We start from the raw sequence: 18,522 nt of genomic DNA, 5'->3' as shown, positions 1-18,522 counted from the left end.
CCTGGACTGTAGCTAAATTAATTCATTTCTGCTGGGCCACCACAATTTGATCCTGGGGAAGGGAAGGGGAATAAGAATTTTTTTTTCTGGATTGCCACTCTCAACTGCAGTTCAATGGCTTCTGCTGGAATATATCAGCACATACATGACAATAATCAAATAGGCCAAATACATTTACTGCCTAGACTCAAAGCTAGACACGTCACTTGGACAAGATACCAGAAGAATATTAGTCATTGCGAAACAATATTCCAGCAAGAATGTGTACCTTGGGAAATGGGGGACAAAATTGATGCTAAACAGTCCCAATTTGGCTATAATAAATAATTTATTCAGTTCAATTTGATTTGACAGTCATAACTTTATGTCAATTCATCAAATGGGAGAAAATTTCCAATCTTTATTTCAGATCAGTAAATTTACCACTCAATTTGAAAATCTAAAATCTCAGAACAGCTTACTTGTACAAGTTCCTGAAGCTCCCTCTTCACATCCTCCAGTCCACCAATGTCTTCCCACGTTACCTGAGGAACCTCAACCACGGTTTCGCGCAGTGCTGAAGGATTGCTCTGGCTCAAAGCCCACTATAAAACAAACAATATAGTAACTTACATTGCATAAATAAATTAAGTTAGCTCAAATTACAAACAGAAACACAATAAGTTTGGTATCTTTATTAAAGGCGAGTCCTACCCTGAAATCATCCATGGTAACTGCAAGTGAATTCATAACTTCAGCATCAATTGTTTCATCTTCCAGATCAATAACATCCATCTTTTTCCTAATAGCTTGAAGAGCAGCTTCTGAGCATAAGGCAGCCAAGTCGGCACCAACATGACCATGAGTTTCGTTAGCAACCTAAAACAAGGAAAAAAGTGTTTACTAACCAAAACCCATCCATCTTAACTTCTACTTCAAGGTTTCAATAACTTGCCATCATATGCAATACATTTGACTAAATAAAACAAATTGCACACATGCATTAGCTTCAGAAATATTATAACCAAGTTTTGAAATTCAGAAGTACAAAATACAAGCATTGCATAATGAGGGATGAGAGCCTTTAATATTAAGAGTATTAAAAAAATGGTTACAAGGGTGATTTAGAGTTCAGAAACGTATGAAAAGTTTTGATAAACTAAAACCAGAAGAAACTGTAAATACTGCAAATTGCAATTACATGATATTAATTTCAGATAACCAGAAGAACAAAAGGAGAGGCTACATGAAAGGTTATTAGGATATGAAATGCACTACCAGAAACCATGGTGTAAACAGAATCCATAATAGCTTTTAAAAGTGGTTATATATTGGTTATTAAAAGGTACCCAAGAAGAATATGAAATAGAATCAGAGAGCTGGCACAGGCAAAATTGGCCACTGCCTGGGATGTAAAATATTGCATTATCTATATACTATAGATGATGGGTGTCATTCTACAAGCAAAAACCAGCCAGTTACCCTCAGAATTCAGGCATAATTACAGTATCTCTAAACAGGCAATCAATCTCTCTTGTAGGACTCACTGCCCAAAAAAAAAAATCAATAAAGGTGGCACAGCAGCACCTCCCCTGGTAGAAATTGCAATGGCAGGTAAGTGTTTCACTAGGCAGTTGCCGTTGTAAATTAAGACATGAATTTATAATCAGAATATGTAAAAAGACAGAACATGCAACTTTAAAATGTGAACTGAACAGTATCAGTGTATCTAAACTGTCCACCATCCTCTAACCATCCTCCCCTAAAGACCACACTTGGTACTAATTCCGTGAGCACACTACGAAAAATCAACATATTTGGACATTTTTGTATGCAGACTCTTCATTTCAACTTACTTTCTGCTGCCTAAATACTGTGTCGTATTATCAGTAAGCATGCCAGTGACAATGACAATAAAAATATTAAATTGTCAATGACAATATAGTTTCTCATCATTTGATGAGAGATGAGGAGAAACCTACCATCACTCAAAAAACCTTCAAATTCATCCACCAATCTTTCAAGAAATGCTTTAGTAATTCCAATAAGTCATGCAATTTTAATTTTAAACAGGCTTCTCAATTTCACACAAATCTTTTCCTGCCCCCTTCCTCACTATCTTGGAAAAGAAAAGCCTCTCTGCCTTTCTTTTCCAAGTGACTCTGCTTCCATTTCCCCAGATTTTCTGCTGTTGAGTCCCACTTATCAACCAAATGTTTCCACTTCAACATTGCTTGTCTCATGCAACGCTTCTCCTGAAGCATTGCTCATCCTCCATGTTGTGCTCTTGACCACAACTCTGCTCCTCTGACCATCTCCCCCCCCCCATTGCTCCTGATGACCAAAACAGTCATTATTAGTCCTCATTGATCAAATAATTCTCTCTGCACGTGGATGAATCACAAGTCTTTTACTTCTCATCCTAGTTAAGTACTTTTTTAAAAATATAGAGATCGATGAATATGCTTTCCATGCAAAATAAGTTATGTGCCATCGATAGCATCATATCTGGCATTTTTTAAATTGCAATGTGTCACAGAAGATCGATTGGGATATCATTACTCCACAATATTTTAACAATTTGCAATTTAACCAAATTCATGTGTTATGGCTGCTGAAAGAGTCAAAATATTAAATTATTTTTCGTATAGCTCATTGTTCTAGATTAGCATATTGAACAGTTAAAATAGTTACTAAATTTCTGAGTGCTGGATAGCGACATCTCCTGTTAGTTATTTACAAACCTGTTCAAGGTCTACATCATCTGCCAACTTCATGTTCTTTGTGTGAATCTGTAAGATTTCCAGTCGACCTGTGGCATCAGGAATACCAATATCCACCTCTCTATCAAACCGGCCTGCAAGTCAAATTATTAAGTAAATTACTATGCACAAATATACACACACCATGTGCCTCACTCACACAAACAGAAGTTTCAACCTACCAAATCGTCGAAGGGCAGGATCAATGCTGTTTGGGCGATTTGTAGCTGCCATAACAATCACATGAGCCCGCTGCTTCAAACCATCCATCAAAGTGAGCAGCTGTGACACAATGCGACGTTCCACTTCACCATGTGTCTATAAAGGTCAACAGTATCAATAAATTATCCAACATAATCTTGGAAACAATCTTGAATGTACACAGTGGAAAGACAAGTTTAAAAAACTCATTAAATAAAGTTTGGTGACAGTATATATAGCCTAGTTAAAAGAGAGGGTTCTGCAGCATGAATAAGAAACTGTCTTGAAGGTAGGAAACAGGTAGAATAAAAAGGGCCAGTATCAGAATTGCGGACAGTGTTTAAAGATTAAGTTCATTTATTAGTGTCACAAGTAGGAGAACATTGACACTGAAATTAAGTCACTGTGAAAATCCCCTGGTCACCGCACTTTGGCACCTGTTCAGGTACACTGAGGGAGAATTTAGCATGGCCAATGTACCAAAACAGCATGTCTTTCAGACTTGTGGGAGGAAACCAGAACACCAGGAGGAAATCAACCCAGACACGGAGAACATAGTCTCCACACAGACAATGGTCCAAGCCAGAAATCAAACCCGGGTCCCTGGCGCTGTGAGACAGCAATGCTAACCACTGTGCCACCGTGCCGCCCTAATGAACTGTGTCTTCAAGGATCACATTTGGAGCCCCAGTTTTTATCTATAACTTGAATTAGAAAATCGAGAGATTTGTCAAAGTTTGCAGAGATATTAAACTAGGTAGGATGATAACTGTAAATAAACTCAGACATCTCAAAGTACATAATAAGCAAAAATAAGGGTGGGATTCTCACAAAACAAATTCTAAGTGCTGAATTCATGTAAAAACTGGAGTAAATCCTGCTGGTTTTTCAATGGGATTTTCAAATAATCTCCCCCACACTGTGCATCACAGACAGCCCTAGCGTGAATCTCTCAAAATTCCAGAGTGGGGCCTAATCCCACTGGAGAGGCCGGCAGCATAGTGCTGAGCAGGCCACTATGCATGCGCCGATCCATCAGTGCAGAGATTGGTGCACGTGCAGTAGCCCCGCACTGCTGGCCTCCCGATCGCTGGCCAGCCCTGCAACCCCACATTGCTGGCCGCGCAGCCCCCCCCAATCACTGGCCTCCCAGACATGCCTGGGCAAGACCCTCCGCCCCGCCCTCCCAATCACTGGCCTCCCTCCCTCTGTCACCGCCAAATGCAGATTGGCGGTAGCACCCCCCCACCGATCTTCCCCCTCCCCCCAGCCCTGCCCGATGGACAGTGCCAAGGTGCTCCCTGGGTATTGCCACTTTGCCCCTTGGGCAGTGCCAGGTGCTAGGCTGGCACTACCAGGCTGGCAAGCCCAGGGGGGCACCCCTCCTTACCCCAACCTCCGGGGGGGGGGGGGGGGGGGGCTGCCATGGCCCCCCTTCATTCCAGCGGGGTCGGGCTGTGGGCTCGGAGACTTCAGTCCTGGTCAACTAATGAAATGCAAATGGTCGTTTGCATAATTTATTCAGCTCCGCGCCAATTTCTGGCTGCCAGAGCAGCGCAGTGGGCTGGCAGAATCTCCCCCATAGTATGGAAAAAGGAATAAATAACCAGGATGGGGGTGCCAACAGCATGGATGCTTTAAAGGAGGCTTCCAAGAAGGTTTTTGAAAGCAGGCAGGTAAAACAAACTAGGTATAGAGCTCCTGAGGGAAGGTGTGTAGTGCTTCAATAAATAACCACCAATGGTAGAGAAGTAGCAACAAGTGGGAGGAATCTAATGTTGAGTACACACTAGGAATGTAAGGAATAGATCACAAAGGTTGTGAACAAGCATGAGTACAAAGTTGCAATTTATTTAAGGAGGGAAGCTGGACTTGAAGATGGTAGGGAGTGGGCTGTGTCAGATTTAATGCACTAAAAATTTGTTCATTTAGTGCCACTTTAAGCACTGCTATGTAGATTCCGCTGGGGCAGACAGCCGAAACCAGTGTCCAATTTGGTTTCAATCAGATGAGGTTTGAGAGATGCTGACTCAAATTACCAGATTGTGATATAGTACACTTTGAACACAAAAATGGCAGGTGTGAACATAACCTAAAATGACTGACAATGGAGAGGGAGGGGTGGCAAAAATGAACAAATGATTAGGATTTCAAGTCCATTTACTGTAATAATACAGTTGAGTTTCCTCATCATAATCATTTCCCATTGTCACAATTTAATAAACTTCTTGCACTGATTAAATGTGCAGGTGATACAAAAATTGACCTGTGGATGATAGTGGGGAAGGAAGTTGTGGACTACAAGATGATACTAATAAACTGCTCAGGTTGGCAGAAAACTGGCAAATGGAATTCAATCTAGAGAAGTGTGAGGTAATGCATTTGGGGAGTTACAAACAAAGCAAGGAAATACATAATAAATGGCAGAATGGTGATTGAATATATTATGCGTCAGCTAGCAAAGTATGAGCAGGGAGGTTATACTGGAACAGTTAAAAAAAAACATTAGTTAGCCTATAGCTGGAGTACTGCAGTTTGTACTTGCAGTGCAGTTTGGGCCACATTAAAGGAAGGATACAATCATGTTGGAGAAGGGAAAGAAATTTGAGAGGATGGTGCCGGAATTGGAGAAACTTGGCAATGAGATCGGGTACGTTTGGATTATTTCCTTTGGAACAACGGAAATTGAGGGGATGTTTAATTGAGGTGTGTTAAAATTATGAGGGGCCTAGAGTAAATAAGAGAGACCTATTTCCCTGAGCAAAGCAAATAATAACCATGCGGCATAGATTTCATGTAATTAGCAGAAGGATGAGAAGAAAGTATAGATTTTTTTTCAGTGTTGGGAGTCTGGAACTCAATGCCTGAAATTGTACTGGCAGAAAATCTCTGCATTTAAAAAAATAATTGGAGTGCACTTGGAGTGCGGTAACCTGCAACGCTACGGTTCAAGAGTTGGAAAGCGGAATTAGACTGGATGGCTTTTTCGTTAGACCGGCGAGCCCACGATGAATCAAATCCATCTTTACTGTAAATTTTCTATGTTTCTATTTAACAATCTCGACAAATAATGCCTGCTATATTTAATACTTTTTATTTATCCCACCACTGTGGAATGATCTTCTTAAAAGTCCATTGTTTTCTCTTATTCTCATCTATGTAAGGAAGCCCAAATTGCACATTTATTTAGTTATTTTTAACATATCCATTTACTTGGCTCTCTTTCCACTAACTACAGACTTTTCTGTTGATCAGCTGGACATTATTTCTCTCAAATCTTGTCCTGGTTTTGCCACTACAATGTTATTGCCTCAGATTTCCACCCAATTTGTCTGTAGCCTCATGAACTTCAAGTCAAATTCAGCCTTAGCTTGCCTTCCTCTTGTGGCATCTGATCACCCCGCCAATGACTCTCAGTCTCCAATGTCTCTCCTGCTGCATCTAGCTTGTCTATGTTTCACATTACTATCTTCACTGCCTTGATTTTATCAACAGGCCTGCATCTCACTCTCTACTAATTTGCTCCAATCATATCATCTGCATAACACTACCTTCTCTTTCAATCGAAATTACTACCTTCCCATTCCAATTAAACTAATCCTTCACCTCAATCATTGAGGCTCCATATCTCCAGCAGAGAAAACTAGTTGCAACTGGAGTAAAGAATGCAAGCTGTGAGACACCATTTAAGGTCATAACTCTCTGGGTCCCATCTGCACCCTCAGGTGGGCATGAAGCATCTCATGATAATAACTGGAGATCAGAGGCAATCTTCTAATGTCTTAACCAATATTTATCCCTCAACCAACTCAACAACCAACAAACTACTCGATAAACTACGTCAGTGACCATCAGTAGCTTGAGAAGTATTGGTGCCATTCTATTTGATACCAGTTGACTGCTGTTTAAGTGATGGAAATACTAAAAATGCACATTAAACAATTGCACAAATGCTCCTTTTCCCAATAAAATCAGAGTTCAGAATTTTCAATTTGGTTGTATGGTTTCAGACTTAACTTGCGGTAGCACACTCGTCTTCGCACAAACCCCACTCAAAAACTTGAACATAGTTACACGTCTTGCAGGTAGCAAATCTTCATTTTTGATTTTTAAAAAGACATTTTTCTTTCATCAAAACTGGATATCTGATTTTTTTTTAAAGCCAGGCTATTAAACCAGCAGAAAACAAAGTCCCAAATGAAAGCATTTTAATTAAAAACACATTTAACAATTTGCTTGAGATTAAAGATAAAGGTGCCAAGGGGAATGTAATAAATACTATATATCTGCATATTTGCAAAGTCAACCTGACAACACTGGATAATAGTAGCTAAATTAGTCACAGAATAAGGTAAAATGTTGCATAAGATTCCTTCTACTGGAAATTTAAAACAAACTGAAGATAATGAAGACAATTCTTCAAATGACACTAAAATGAAGGCAACACTAAAATGCACAGACATAAATGTAGCTGCTGCTCAAAAGTTAAAAATAAGCAGATATTAAAGTTTGGGAATATAAATAATTAATTATATTAGAACCCAAATTACATTTAAAACATACCTTCTCTCTCTTTGGAGCAATAGCATCCAATTCATCAATAAAAATTATAGCAGGAGCATTTTTCTCAGCCTCTTCAAATGCTTTTCTCAAATTGCTCTCAGATTCTCCTGCAAGTTTGCTCATTATCTCTGGTCCTACAAGGAAACAATTCAGTGAAGTTAGTCAGTACTCAACCACGTACCATTCAAAATTAACTATTAAAATTTACTTTGTATCTTTTACTATATCAACAATGAAATAGTACAGAGATGGCTAGCTACTTATGGCATTCTGCACCAGTATCCTACTTATTAGAGACTCTACGTTGTGCTACTAACACTGGCCCTCTAAAACACCACCCAAATGTTAATTTTCAAGTGTAAAACCATATCAAATATCAAGCAGATAAGGAATCAATTTGAACACAAATTGACGTGTACATTTTTAAAGCAGAGATAACTGGTTAGTGATCATAAAAGGATGTACTGGTTGATTATCACTCCCACTACACTGTCTCGACATAATAAACATCCTTTTGACCTTTGCTGGAAAGGGGGTATAGTGAGAGGGAAAAAGGGGATGAGAGAACCAAACTAGTTCATAACATTATTTACAAGGGTTCATTTCCAAACAAAATCTTGAAAAGAGCTTTTAAAAGGTCCATCGATACGGAGCTGTGCAATGTCAAGTATTGCTGAAAAAAGATGCTTTGTCAAATCTTTTCATTTTGCACTCAGAATGAATAGCTTCAACGAAGTTTTTTTTCAGCAATGTGAAGTACCTATTCCTGTGTAAGTAAAATAGTGTGTGGTGTTATACAAATCACTTATTGGATTTATTAATTCTTTCATTATGGTTAATAATACAGTATTCAAGATTAAACACTGGAACAGATTAATAACTGAAAAGTTAAGCAAATTCCAATTTTCATGGCAATGCAGTCTTCGCTATTTGAATCAAAACATACTCCATCTACTGAAAGGCACAATCCAAAGGACATAGTAAGCAGTGATGTCTCCACAGGAATTTCTTCTTCCGCCCAATTTTATCCTGAGTCTTTTTATCTGAAGGTGGTAACTCAATGTCGTGCATCAATGAGCATTGGTAGCCCTCAAACACTTCATTCAAAATTAACACTTGCTTTTAATGCTGGACAGTAAATTTCAGCAAGCTGAAGCATCTTAGCCAAACCAGATTCATGCTTCACACCCACTTTCCAGCACAGCTTGCTGCACCATCAGCGTTGGAATTGAACTGTTCTATCCCTGATTTACAGCAGGAGTAGCAGAGCTCAAGTTCCATATGCTGCAAGTTGAAATGTGTTTAAGAATTTGGTCAATTAATTTGGTTACATAAAGAGCTAACTAAAAAGTTTGTCTCCAACATTGACACCCAGAGTTCTCCTGAATCTTACAAATTGTTTTGCTGACTAAAAGATTGGCAATGGGATAAAAGTAGAATGATATTACCAACACCAGAATGAACTTGCTCTCAGAGGAAGAATTTTTGATAATATCCTGACATCCAAAAATTGAGGTGGGATCTCTAGTGGCAGTTGTGAAGACCACATGGATTCCACCAATGTGCAATATTATTAGATAATTAATGTCCTATTAATTATGTCTCACAACATTTTGTGGTTCAACAAGTTGATTATCTTTATTTTCACATTAAAGTGGCACAGATTAGTAATCCAGAGACCCAGGCTAATACTCTGGGACATGGGTTCAAATCCCAATATAGCAGTTGTTGGAATTTGAATTCATAAATAAATCTGCAATGTAAAGCTAGTCTCAGTGATGGTGACCATGAACCTACCATTCATTGATTGTTATTAAAAATATCCATCCTGCTTATTAATGTCCTTTAGGGAAGGAAATCTGCCATCCTTACCTAGTCTGGCCTACCTGCAACTCTGAACTACCCCTTGCAATAGTTTAGCAAGCCACTTAGTGCAAGGGAAATTAGAGATGGGTAACAAATGCTGGCCTTGCCAGCAAAGTCCATATGTCATGAAAGAATAGGAGGGGCGGGGACCACATTAAAAATAGCTATGCCGCCTCCACCCACATTGCATTATAGCATCACTAAAAATGCTAGAAAATAAGTAAGTTTTTGATACTGAAATTGGTGTACTAAACCAGTAAGTTTACAATGTACGTTGTCAATTTCATCACCAAATGTCTACTCACTCAACATAATGTCTAAAGAAAGGCAGAATAGACTTTACAGTAAAAAAAACTGTAACCCATAGGTAGCATTTTGATGCAGGTATGAGAACATATTGGAGAACCAAGCTGCAGGCTGAGGCAAAGAAGAGCGTTAGCACACTGCAGCATGAGAACAGGAAGGTCACAGATAAGCTTAAATCATAAAGCACGTTTGATTCTTGCCATTTTTCCCTTGGCTGCTGCTCCTGAAATACATAGAATGTGCATATAAAACCTCAGCTATCCTTCAGTTTCAATTGTGCTTTAGACATATCAATCACAGTAACTCAATGTCACCGTATTGACTCACCTATGCTGTTCAAGAAAACTTAGTACAGGTTTACAGGCAGGAAAACATCTGTATTACACAAATCAATATGTTTTAGCAAGCTCAGATCAACTGACTCCCAACTTCACAATGCTGGCATGTTTACCCCAGAAATAGAATATTTAAAAGAACTATTTATATCAACATCTGGAGTCCAGGAAGCATCGAGTCTACTCAGAACATAACGTTTTACTTTCAACACAGATGTATATTAACCATTTTAACATAAATATAAAATGGTAACTTACCATTTATAAGGAAGAAAAATGCACCAGTTTCATTTGCAACAGCACGAGCTATCAGGGTCTTGCCAGTACCGGGTGGACCATACAACAGAATACCCCGTGGAGGCTACAGTGGGGAAAAGGACAAAAACTTGAGAAAATTAACATTTGAATAGAATTCTATTCAAATAAACACCAAGCTAAGTACCCAACCTTGTTGAATCAAATAGAGAACATTACAGACCTCCATTGCAGGGATATGGGTATGGCTATCATTTATTGTCCACCCCTCACTTACTCAAAAAGTTGTAGTGGGCCTTCTTAATCGTTGCAATCCACATGATGAAAGTACTTCTAGCATTGTTAGGTGGGGAATTCTGACACTGCAACAAAGAAAGCACAATACTGTGTGCCCAATTTCGGATGGTGCGTGACTTAAGAGAGGAAGTTGGAGGTGATGCTGTTGCCATGCACCCACTCTCCTTGTCTTTTTAGGTGGTGAGGTCAGGGTTTGGGAAGTGCTGTTGAAGATGCCTAAGTGAGTTGCTGCAGTGCATCTTATGGATAGTGCACATTGCAACCAGTGTGCCAGGTGTTAATATTTAAGATGGCAGATGAGCTGCTGATCAAGTGGACTTCCTAATCATAGATGATATCAAGCTTCTCGAATATTCTTGCAGCTGAACCCATTCAGGCAAATGGAGAATATTTCATCAAACATGTGACTTGTGCCCTGTAGGTGGTAGAGGGACTTGTATCAGAAACTAGTACAGTTTGATGGAATCAAGGTTTTCATCTATCAGGATGAAGATTCAACAGAATATGGATTAAACTCCTTCAAAATGTTGACAGAAACTAATCAAAAATATATTCTTTTTTGGGCTAACAAACATCTGGGCCAGAGTAAATGAAATTTTTCTTTGGCCGTGACTTCTTTATATAAAAATATCTGAAGCAGACACTCTTAATACATGTCAAATAAAGAGTTCAATATTCCTGCACAATGTTCCAACTCAAAATGAGCACGAAACTGAATTCAATAAACAGTCACTTGGTAGAGAACTTGAATATTGCTGAAAAAGAGTGAAGTGTTGCCGAAGCTTTTTATCCTGTGCTCATCAGGACAAACGCAAGAACACCAAATTTCAAACACTGATAACAATTTGTACTACAGGAGAAGACAGTGCTGATTGGTTGGCAAGTAGACTTTGCTTGGTCGAGACCTTGCCATGCAGGAAGCAATGGGAAACTATATGCTCCCCAAGCACTTGGGTAATTCACAAAATGCACAAGGTTTGAACATATTCCTTTTGTTTGCAGAAAACAGGCCCGTGTGTATGATTGTATGTTCCTTCCAGCAAGCATAAATGAATCAGATGGATGATCTTGATTCATTATCTTAAAGTGATCAGGGTAGCTATTAACACACTCAGTATTGTTGAGCAAGTGTTGACCAATCACGAAAGTACACCTAACAGTAGACATTTTGTTTTAGGTTTTGCAAGCAACTAGCTGGTTGAGTACAGTCTAGAACGGGGCTAATTTATGCTTGCCAGAAGTGACATACATTCATACTAAGAGGCCCTGTTCTCTGCAAACAAAAGGGATATGTTCGAGCACTGCACCTTTCTTGAATTATCTGGGAGCTTGAAGCTTCCTGCTGCTTTGATCATAGCAATGCCTCAGTCAATTCAAGCCAATTTACCAACCAATGAGAACAATTTTCTTCAGTCGTATAAATAGTGATCATTTGAAATTTGGCACTCTTGCATTTGTCCTGATGACTGCAAAAGAAAAAGTTTCATGTCTCTCTTTTCAGCAATATTGAATTCAATAAATTAACTGAAACGTCAGTTTTAAAAATGTTATTTTAAAGGAGTTTTCAAATGCCCATCTAAGAAGATTAAAGAGAAAATATATCAATGCTCTTACCTTGACACCAATAGCTTTGAATAGTGCAGGGTGACGGAGAGGCAGTTCCACCATCTCTTTGATTTGAGCAAGTTGCTTTCTGCACCCACCAATATCATCATACCCAACTTCGTTCAAAGATTCTTCCTCATCCTTCAAACAAAAAAGAAAACAAATCACATGCCTTTTAAGCTCAAAATGTCCACAGCATTGAGGGATAAAAAGGAACCATCAACAGTTCTCTCCATACTTAAAAATACATTTGAATATGTTCCTCTGATATTTCGGAGTATCACTAATTCATTACTGTAACTAATAGTCAAGGCACAACATTTTCTTCAGGCACTTCTGAACATTTAACAATGAAAAAATATGCATGACAAAGCAAAACAATGATAAACATAATTGTTCATTTACCAAAGCCCAGATAACCAAAGGAAAAATAAATGACCCCATCATTTTCCCATTTCCACTCTCCTTTGGGATCCTCAGTTTTTTTTCTTCTCATTGACCAAAGTTTAAATTCAAATCATCCTACTCAATGGGCTCGACTCCATTTGCATCACAGCAAACACTGGTGTTCCAAAATGATGTTGCACCTGTTTTACTGCAGAAATTCAGATGTTCGTCAATTGAAATTTTAGGTTTATCTTTAATTACTAAAGTTACTTTATTCTCCAATTCTCCAATATGAAAGGGCGACACGGTAGCACAATGGTTAGCACTGCTGCTTCACAGCTCCAGGGACCTGGGTTCGATTCCCGGCTTGGGTCACCTTCTCTGTGGACTTTGCATATTCTCCTCGTGTCTGCGTGGGTTTCCTCCCACAGTCCAAAGATGTGCGGGTTAGGTTGATTGGCCATGCTAAAATTGCCCTTTAATGTCCTGAGATGTGTAGGTTAGAGGGATTAGCGGGTAAATGTGTAGGGATAGGGAGTCGGGCCTGGGTGGGATTGTGGTCGGTGCAGACTCGATGGGCCGAATGGCCTCTTTCTGAACTGTAGGGTTTCTATGATTCTATGATCTTCTCCACCATAGCACGTCTCTGCAACAGTCAATCCCACATCATTAACTGTACCTCTCGTTTGATGGGTTCACCCTCACAGTGAATGACTGTGTCTGGAGCAACTATACAATATGGACTTGGATCCGTTTCCACCACTTTGAATTCCACAGCACGCATTCCACCACGAACCAGGAAAATGTCACCTTTAAAATAAATCATGAATTAGCTAAACAAGATAGTTGCAAAATTTAGAACATGTAGAAAACCAAACAGATTTCAAAATATACTCCAGTTTCCTTAGCCATTCTCATCTTACGACAAAAGCAAAGGAAGCTGTAAAATAAAAAGCAAGCCAAATTAATCTATTAGGAGAATTAAAAGCTCCAGAAACATTTTCAAAGAAAAACTTAAAGCTCACCTTTCCTTATTGGTCGATAAGCTTCCAAGAAATAGGGCTTGAGATAGACTTCAAATAGGTTTCCAGTAATGCCCTCAACTGTGTCATCAATAGGAAGCACATGGATTCGCTTGCCATACTTTACATCTGGGCATGGCTGAATGCTTAAGACAAAAGAAAACTTTTTTAAAAATACCAGATCACATTGAATTGTACACCATTATTCATAGAAAACAACGCTAGCCTTGCATAGAATTACATATGATAAACAAGCAGGCCATTCAGTCCAACCAGTTTATGCTGGTGTTGATGCTCTAATCCGAGTTTCCTCCCAGTTTTCCTCATCTATACCTATCACCATAACCATGTATTACCTTCTCCCTCATATGCTTGTCTAACTTCCCCTTGAATAAATCTGTAAATAAATTCAATTCCACCACTCCCTGTAGCAGTGAATTTGACATTCTTACCACTCTTTGGGTAAAGAAGTTTCCTCTGAATTCCCTATTGGATTTTTAAAAAAATTATTCATTCACGGAATGTGAGCGTCACTGGCTAGGCCAGTGTTCATTGCCCATCCCTAGTTGCTCTCGAGAAGGTGCTGCTAAGCTGCCTTCTTGAATCGCTGCAGTCCAGGTGGTGTAGGTATACCCATAGTGCTGTTAGGGAGGGAGTTTGAGGATTGTGACCCAGGGAAAATGAAGGAATGTCGATATAGTTCCAAGGCAAGACGGTGACTGACTTGGAGGGGAATTCCAGCTGGTGGCATTCCCATGTATCTGCTGCCCTTGTCCTTCTAGATGGTAGAATTCATAGGTATGGATGCTGTTGTCCAGGGAGCCTTGGCAAGGTCCTGCAGTACATCCTAAATGGGACACTGCTGCCACTGTGCATCAGTGGTGAAGGGAGTGAATGCTTGTGCATGCGGTGGCAATCAAGCAGGCTACTTTGTGCTGGTGTAAGGCTTCTTGAGTGTTGTCAGAGCTGCACTCATTCAGGCAAGTGGAAAATATTCCATCACACATCTGATTTGTGCCTTGTAGATGGTGGATGGGATTTGTCAGGAGACAAGTTATTCACTGCAGGATTCCCAGCCTCTGAACTGTTTCTATAGCCACTATATTTAGTTTAATTTCTGGTCAATAGCAACCCAAGGATGTTGATATTGGGGGTATTCAGTGATGATAACATCATTGAACATGAAGGGGCAATGATTGAATTCTCTCTTCTTCAAGATGATCATTGCCTCGCACTTGTGTGGCGCAAGCATTACTTGCCATGTCAGCCCAAGCCTGGTTATTGCCCAAGTCTTACTGCATTTGGACAAGGACTGCTTCAGACTCTCGAATGGTGAACAACTGAACATCCCCATTTCTGAACTAACAGTGGAAGAAAGGTTATTGATGAAGCGACTAACATTACTTGACCTAGGACACTACGCAGATGAACGCCTGTAGTAATGTCCTAGAACTAGGATGATTGACCTCCAACTACCACAACCATCTTCCTTTTTGCTAGGTTTGACTCCAACCAGCTGAAGGTTTTAACATAGAAACCTGCAGTAGGCCATTCAGCCCTTCAAGGCTACTCCACGATTCAATATTATCACAGCTGATCATCTATCTCAAAGCCATATTCTTGCTTTGTGCCCATATCCCTTGAGGCCATTAATATCTAGAAAAACTCTTTCTTGAATACATTGGGTCAAAATCCTGGAATTCCCTGCCTAATGGCATTGTGGGTCAACCCACAGCACATGGACTGCAGCGATTCAAGGCAGCAGCTCACCATCACCTTCAAGGGCAACTAGGGATGGGCAATAAATGCTGGCCAGCCAGCGATGCCCATATCCCATGAATTAATAAAAAAAATTCCCACTCTTGTTTCCTGTCTGTCAACCAATTCTCAAAGTATGCCAATACATTACTCATTATCTGACATGTTTTAATTTTGCTCAAAGTCCAATGAGGGGCTTCCTTAAAAGCCTTCTGAAAGTCCAATTACACCACTTGAAACTGATTGACCCTTATCTACTCTACTAGTTATATCCACAAAAAACTCCAGTAGATTTGTTAAACATGATTTGTCTTTCATAAACTCATGCTGGCTTTGTCCAATTCCATTAATGCTTCCCAAATGTTCTGTTATCAGATGTTTTATAATAGACTTTAGCATCTTCCTCACTACTGATGTCAGGCTCACTGCTCTGTAATTCTCCCCTTTTTTCTCCCCCTCCCATTTTTAATAGTGGAGTTCCATTTGCCACCTTCCAATCTGTAGGAACTGCTCCAGACTCCATAGAATTTTGGAAGATGGCAACCAATGCATCCAATATTTCCAGGACCACTTCCTTTAATACTCTGGGATGTAGTTTTTTTTTATTGTTTTATGCGACATGGGTGTCACCAGCTGGGCTGGCATTTATTGCCCATCCCAAATTGTCCTTCGGGGGCAGATAAGAGTCAACCACATTGTTGTGGGTCTGGAGTCACATGTAGGCCAGACTAGGTAAGGGCAGCAGATTTCCTTCACAAAAGGATATTGGTGAATCAGATAGGTTTTTATAACATTCGACAGCCCAGATTTTCATTAAATTCAAATTTCACCATCTGTCATGGTGAAATTTGAACCCGGGGCCCCTTGGTATTACCCCGAATCCCTGGATTACTTGTCCAGTGACAATACCACTAGGCCATTGCCTCCCCAACCTCTAGTGATGTCAGCCTTTACCTCCATTAATTTCCCCAGCACTATTTTCTTTCTAATACTGATTTCCTTCAATTTTACCTCTCACTAGATCTTTGGTCTCGAACATTTTGGGATTCTTTTGTCACTTCTTTGTTCCCATTATAATTTTGACAGTTTCCGACTGTAAGGGACCTACATTTGTCTTTATTAATCATTTTGTCTTCACATATTTAAAGAAACTTTTACGGTCAGTTTCTATTTTCCCTGCAATTTTACTCATTTCCCCCCTCTTGATCAAATTTTTTGTCCTCTTTTGTTAAATTCTAAAATGCTCCCAATCCTTAGGCTTGCTGCTTTTTCTGGCAATTTTATGCAGAATACTCTTCCCCAGTCTGCTTAACTGCAATGCCACTGCAGGACACTCAGCCCAGTCTGCTTCACTGCAATACTAATTGTAGGACACTCATCCCAATCTGCTTCACTGCAACGTCACTGCAGGAAACTCTGTTGCAATGCTGCCTGCAGGACATTTCCTAGAACTAACTCTACCATCATTGATTCCCAATGACTCCAGTTTTGCTAGGGCCCTTTGATGCAATACTCAGTCAAATACTGCCTTGATGTCATTTGTCATTTCTTGGTAACTATGATATTAATGGCCTCTAATTATGCTCTTCACCACAAAAGGAAACATTCTTTCTGTATCCACTCTTATCAAAATCTTACATAATTCCAAAAACCTCTAACAGGTCAGTCCCAACCTTGCTTTTTCAAGCATATCCAATCTTTCCACACAATTTAAGTTCTTGAGACCAGCCAACTTCCTCATAAATTTCCTCTGTATGTTCACCAGTGCAATCATATTTTTCTTATAGTGCAGTGACAAGAACTACACACACTACTTCAGCTGCGGTCCAACTAGTGTTTTAGACTCCCATAATCTCCCAGCTTGCATATTCTATGCCTTGTCTAATAAAGGCAAGTATCCCACTTCATCAAGCTGTCGGACCACCTTCAAAGATCATTCAGTTCTTCTATACTTTGCAATATGCTCTTGATTTGTGTATTTCCTTCCCTTGTTAGTCTTCCCCAAACGCATTCCCTCAAACGTCTTTGGATTTAACTCAATTTGCCGTTGCTCCAACCACCTGACTAGTCCATTCATATCTCCCTGCAGCCTATCCCTTCCTTAATTTTTATCCACATGGCCAAATTTTGTAATGTGTCCAAACTTCCTTATCATATCTTCTACATTCAAATCCAAATCATTGATGCGTAGCATAACAAGCCACTGGCCTAGAGCCGAGGCCTGTGGAGCACAACTGGAAACAGTCCTGCACTCTCAAAACACCCATCGAATATTACATTTTACTTCCTGCCTCGAGAAAATTTTGGATCCAACTTGCCATTTTGCCTTGGTATCATTGGGTATTAATTTCATGACCAGTGTGCCATATGGGACCATATCAAAAGCTTTTCTAAAATCCGTATAAACCTTACCAAATGCATTACCCTAACCAATCCTTCACATTAGCTCCTAAATGTCACCCACCACCTGCCCATAACAAATCCATGCATAACCTGTCACATATATTTTTTTTCCAATAATATTCCCAACACCAAATTAAGGCTGACTAGCCCATAATTACTCAGTCCATCCCTTCTTCCTTTTTAACCAATGATACATTGTTAACTGTGCGCCAGTCCTCTGGCACAACACCTGTAGCCAGAGTGGATTGGAAAATGATGGTCAGGGCCTCCCCATTTCTTCTCTTGCTTTCCTCAACAGCCTAGGATATATTGGTCCAGACCGAGAGATTTATTTGCTTCCAAAGATGTTAAACCCCATCAAACTTACTCTCTCACTATGTTAATTTTATCTAATACTTCACACTCTAAATTGCAATGTCTGTATCAGCCCACTCACTTATGGAAACAGGCACAAAGTATTCATTCAGAAACATACCCATGGCTCCATCTCCGCACACAAGTTACTCTCATGGTCCCTACTCTTTCTTTAATTATCCCCGTTATCTTTATTGATAAAAAAACTTTGGGTTTTAAATTTTCTTGGCAATATTTTTCCATATCCTTGCTTTACTTTCCCAATTTCCCTTTCAATTTCACCCTATACATTTTATACTCCTTCAGACTTTCTGCAGTAATGAGCCCTCTGCATGATACAAGCTTCCCTTTTTTTCCCTCCTTTGACACCCAGGAAGGCTCTAGATTTGTTAGCCTCACCCTTTTTCTTTATGGGAGCATGCTTGCTCT

At 39.7% G+C, this 18,522-nt stretch overlaps 1 protein-coding gene across 2 annotated transcripts in view; it reads right to left on the bottom strand.

Moving 5' to 3' along the window:
* Positions 1-18,522, bottom strand: part of vcp (valosin containing protein) — a 49,033-nt gene that overhangs the window by 11,068 nt on the left and 19,443 nt on the right. For both annotated transcript variants that reach the window (XM_078219482.1, XM_078219481.1), the window contains exons 4-12: positions 13,582-13,724; positions 13,236-13,366; positions 12,179-12,310; positions 10,271-10,373; positions 7,506-7,639; positions 2,924-3,059; positions 2,724-2,836; positions 694-858; positions 462-584 (exon numbers count right to left, since the gene is read on the bottom strand). In XM_078219482.1, coding sequence (XP_078075608.1) covers positions 462-584; positions 694-858; positions 2,724-2,836; positions 2,924-3,059; positions 7,506-7,639; positions 10,271-10,373; positions 12,179-12,310; positions 13,236-13,366; positions 13,582-13,724 — 1,180 coding nt within the window. The remainder of the gene's footprint in view (positions 1-461; positions 585-693; positions 859-2,723; positions 2,837-2,923; positions 3,060-7,505; positions 7,640-10,270; positions 10,374-12,178; positions 12,311-13,235; positions 13,367-13,581; positions 13,725-18,522) is intronic.

Source organism: Mustelus asterias, chromosome 1, assembly GCF_964213995.1.
Source record: "Mustelus asterias chromosome 1, sMusAst1.hap1.1, whole genome shotgun sequence".
Taxonomy (NCBI): domain Eukaryota; kingdom Metazoa; phylum Chordata; class Chondrichthyes; order Carcharhiniformes; family Triakidae; genus Mustelus; species Mustelus asterias.
This window is presented reverse-complemented; position numbering and strand designations above follow the sequence as displayed.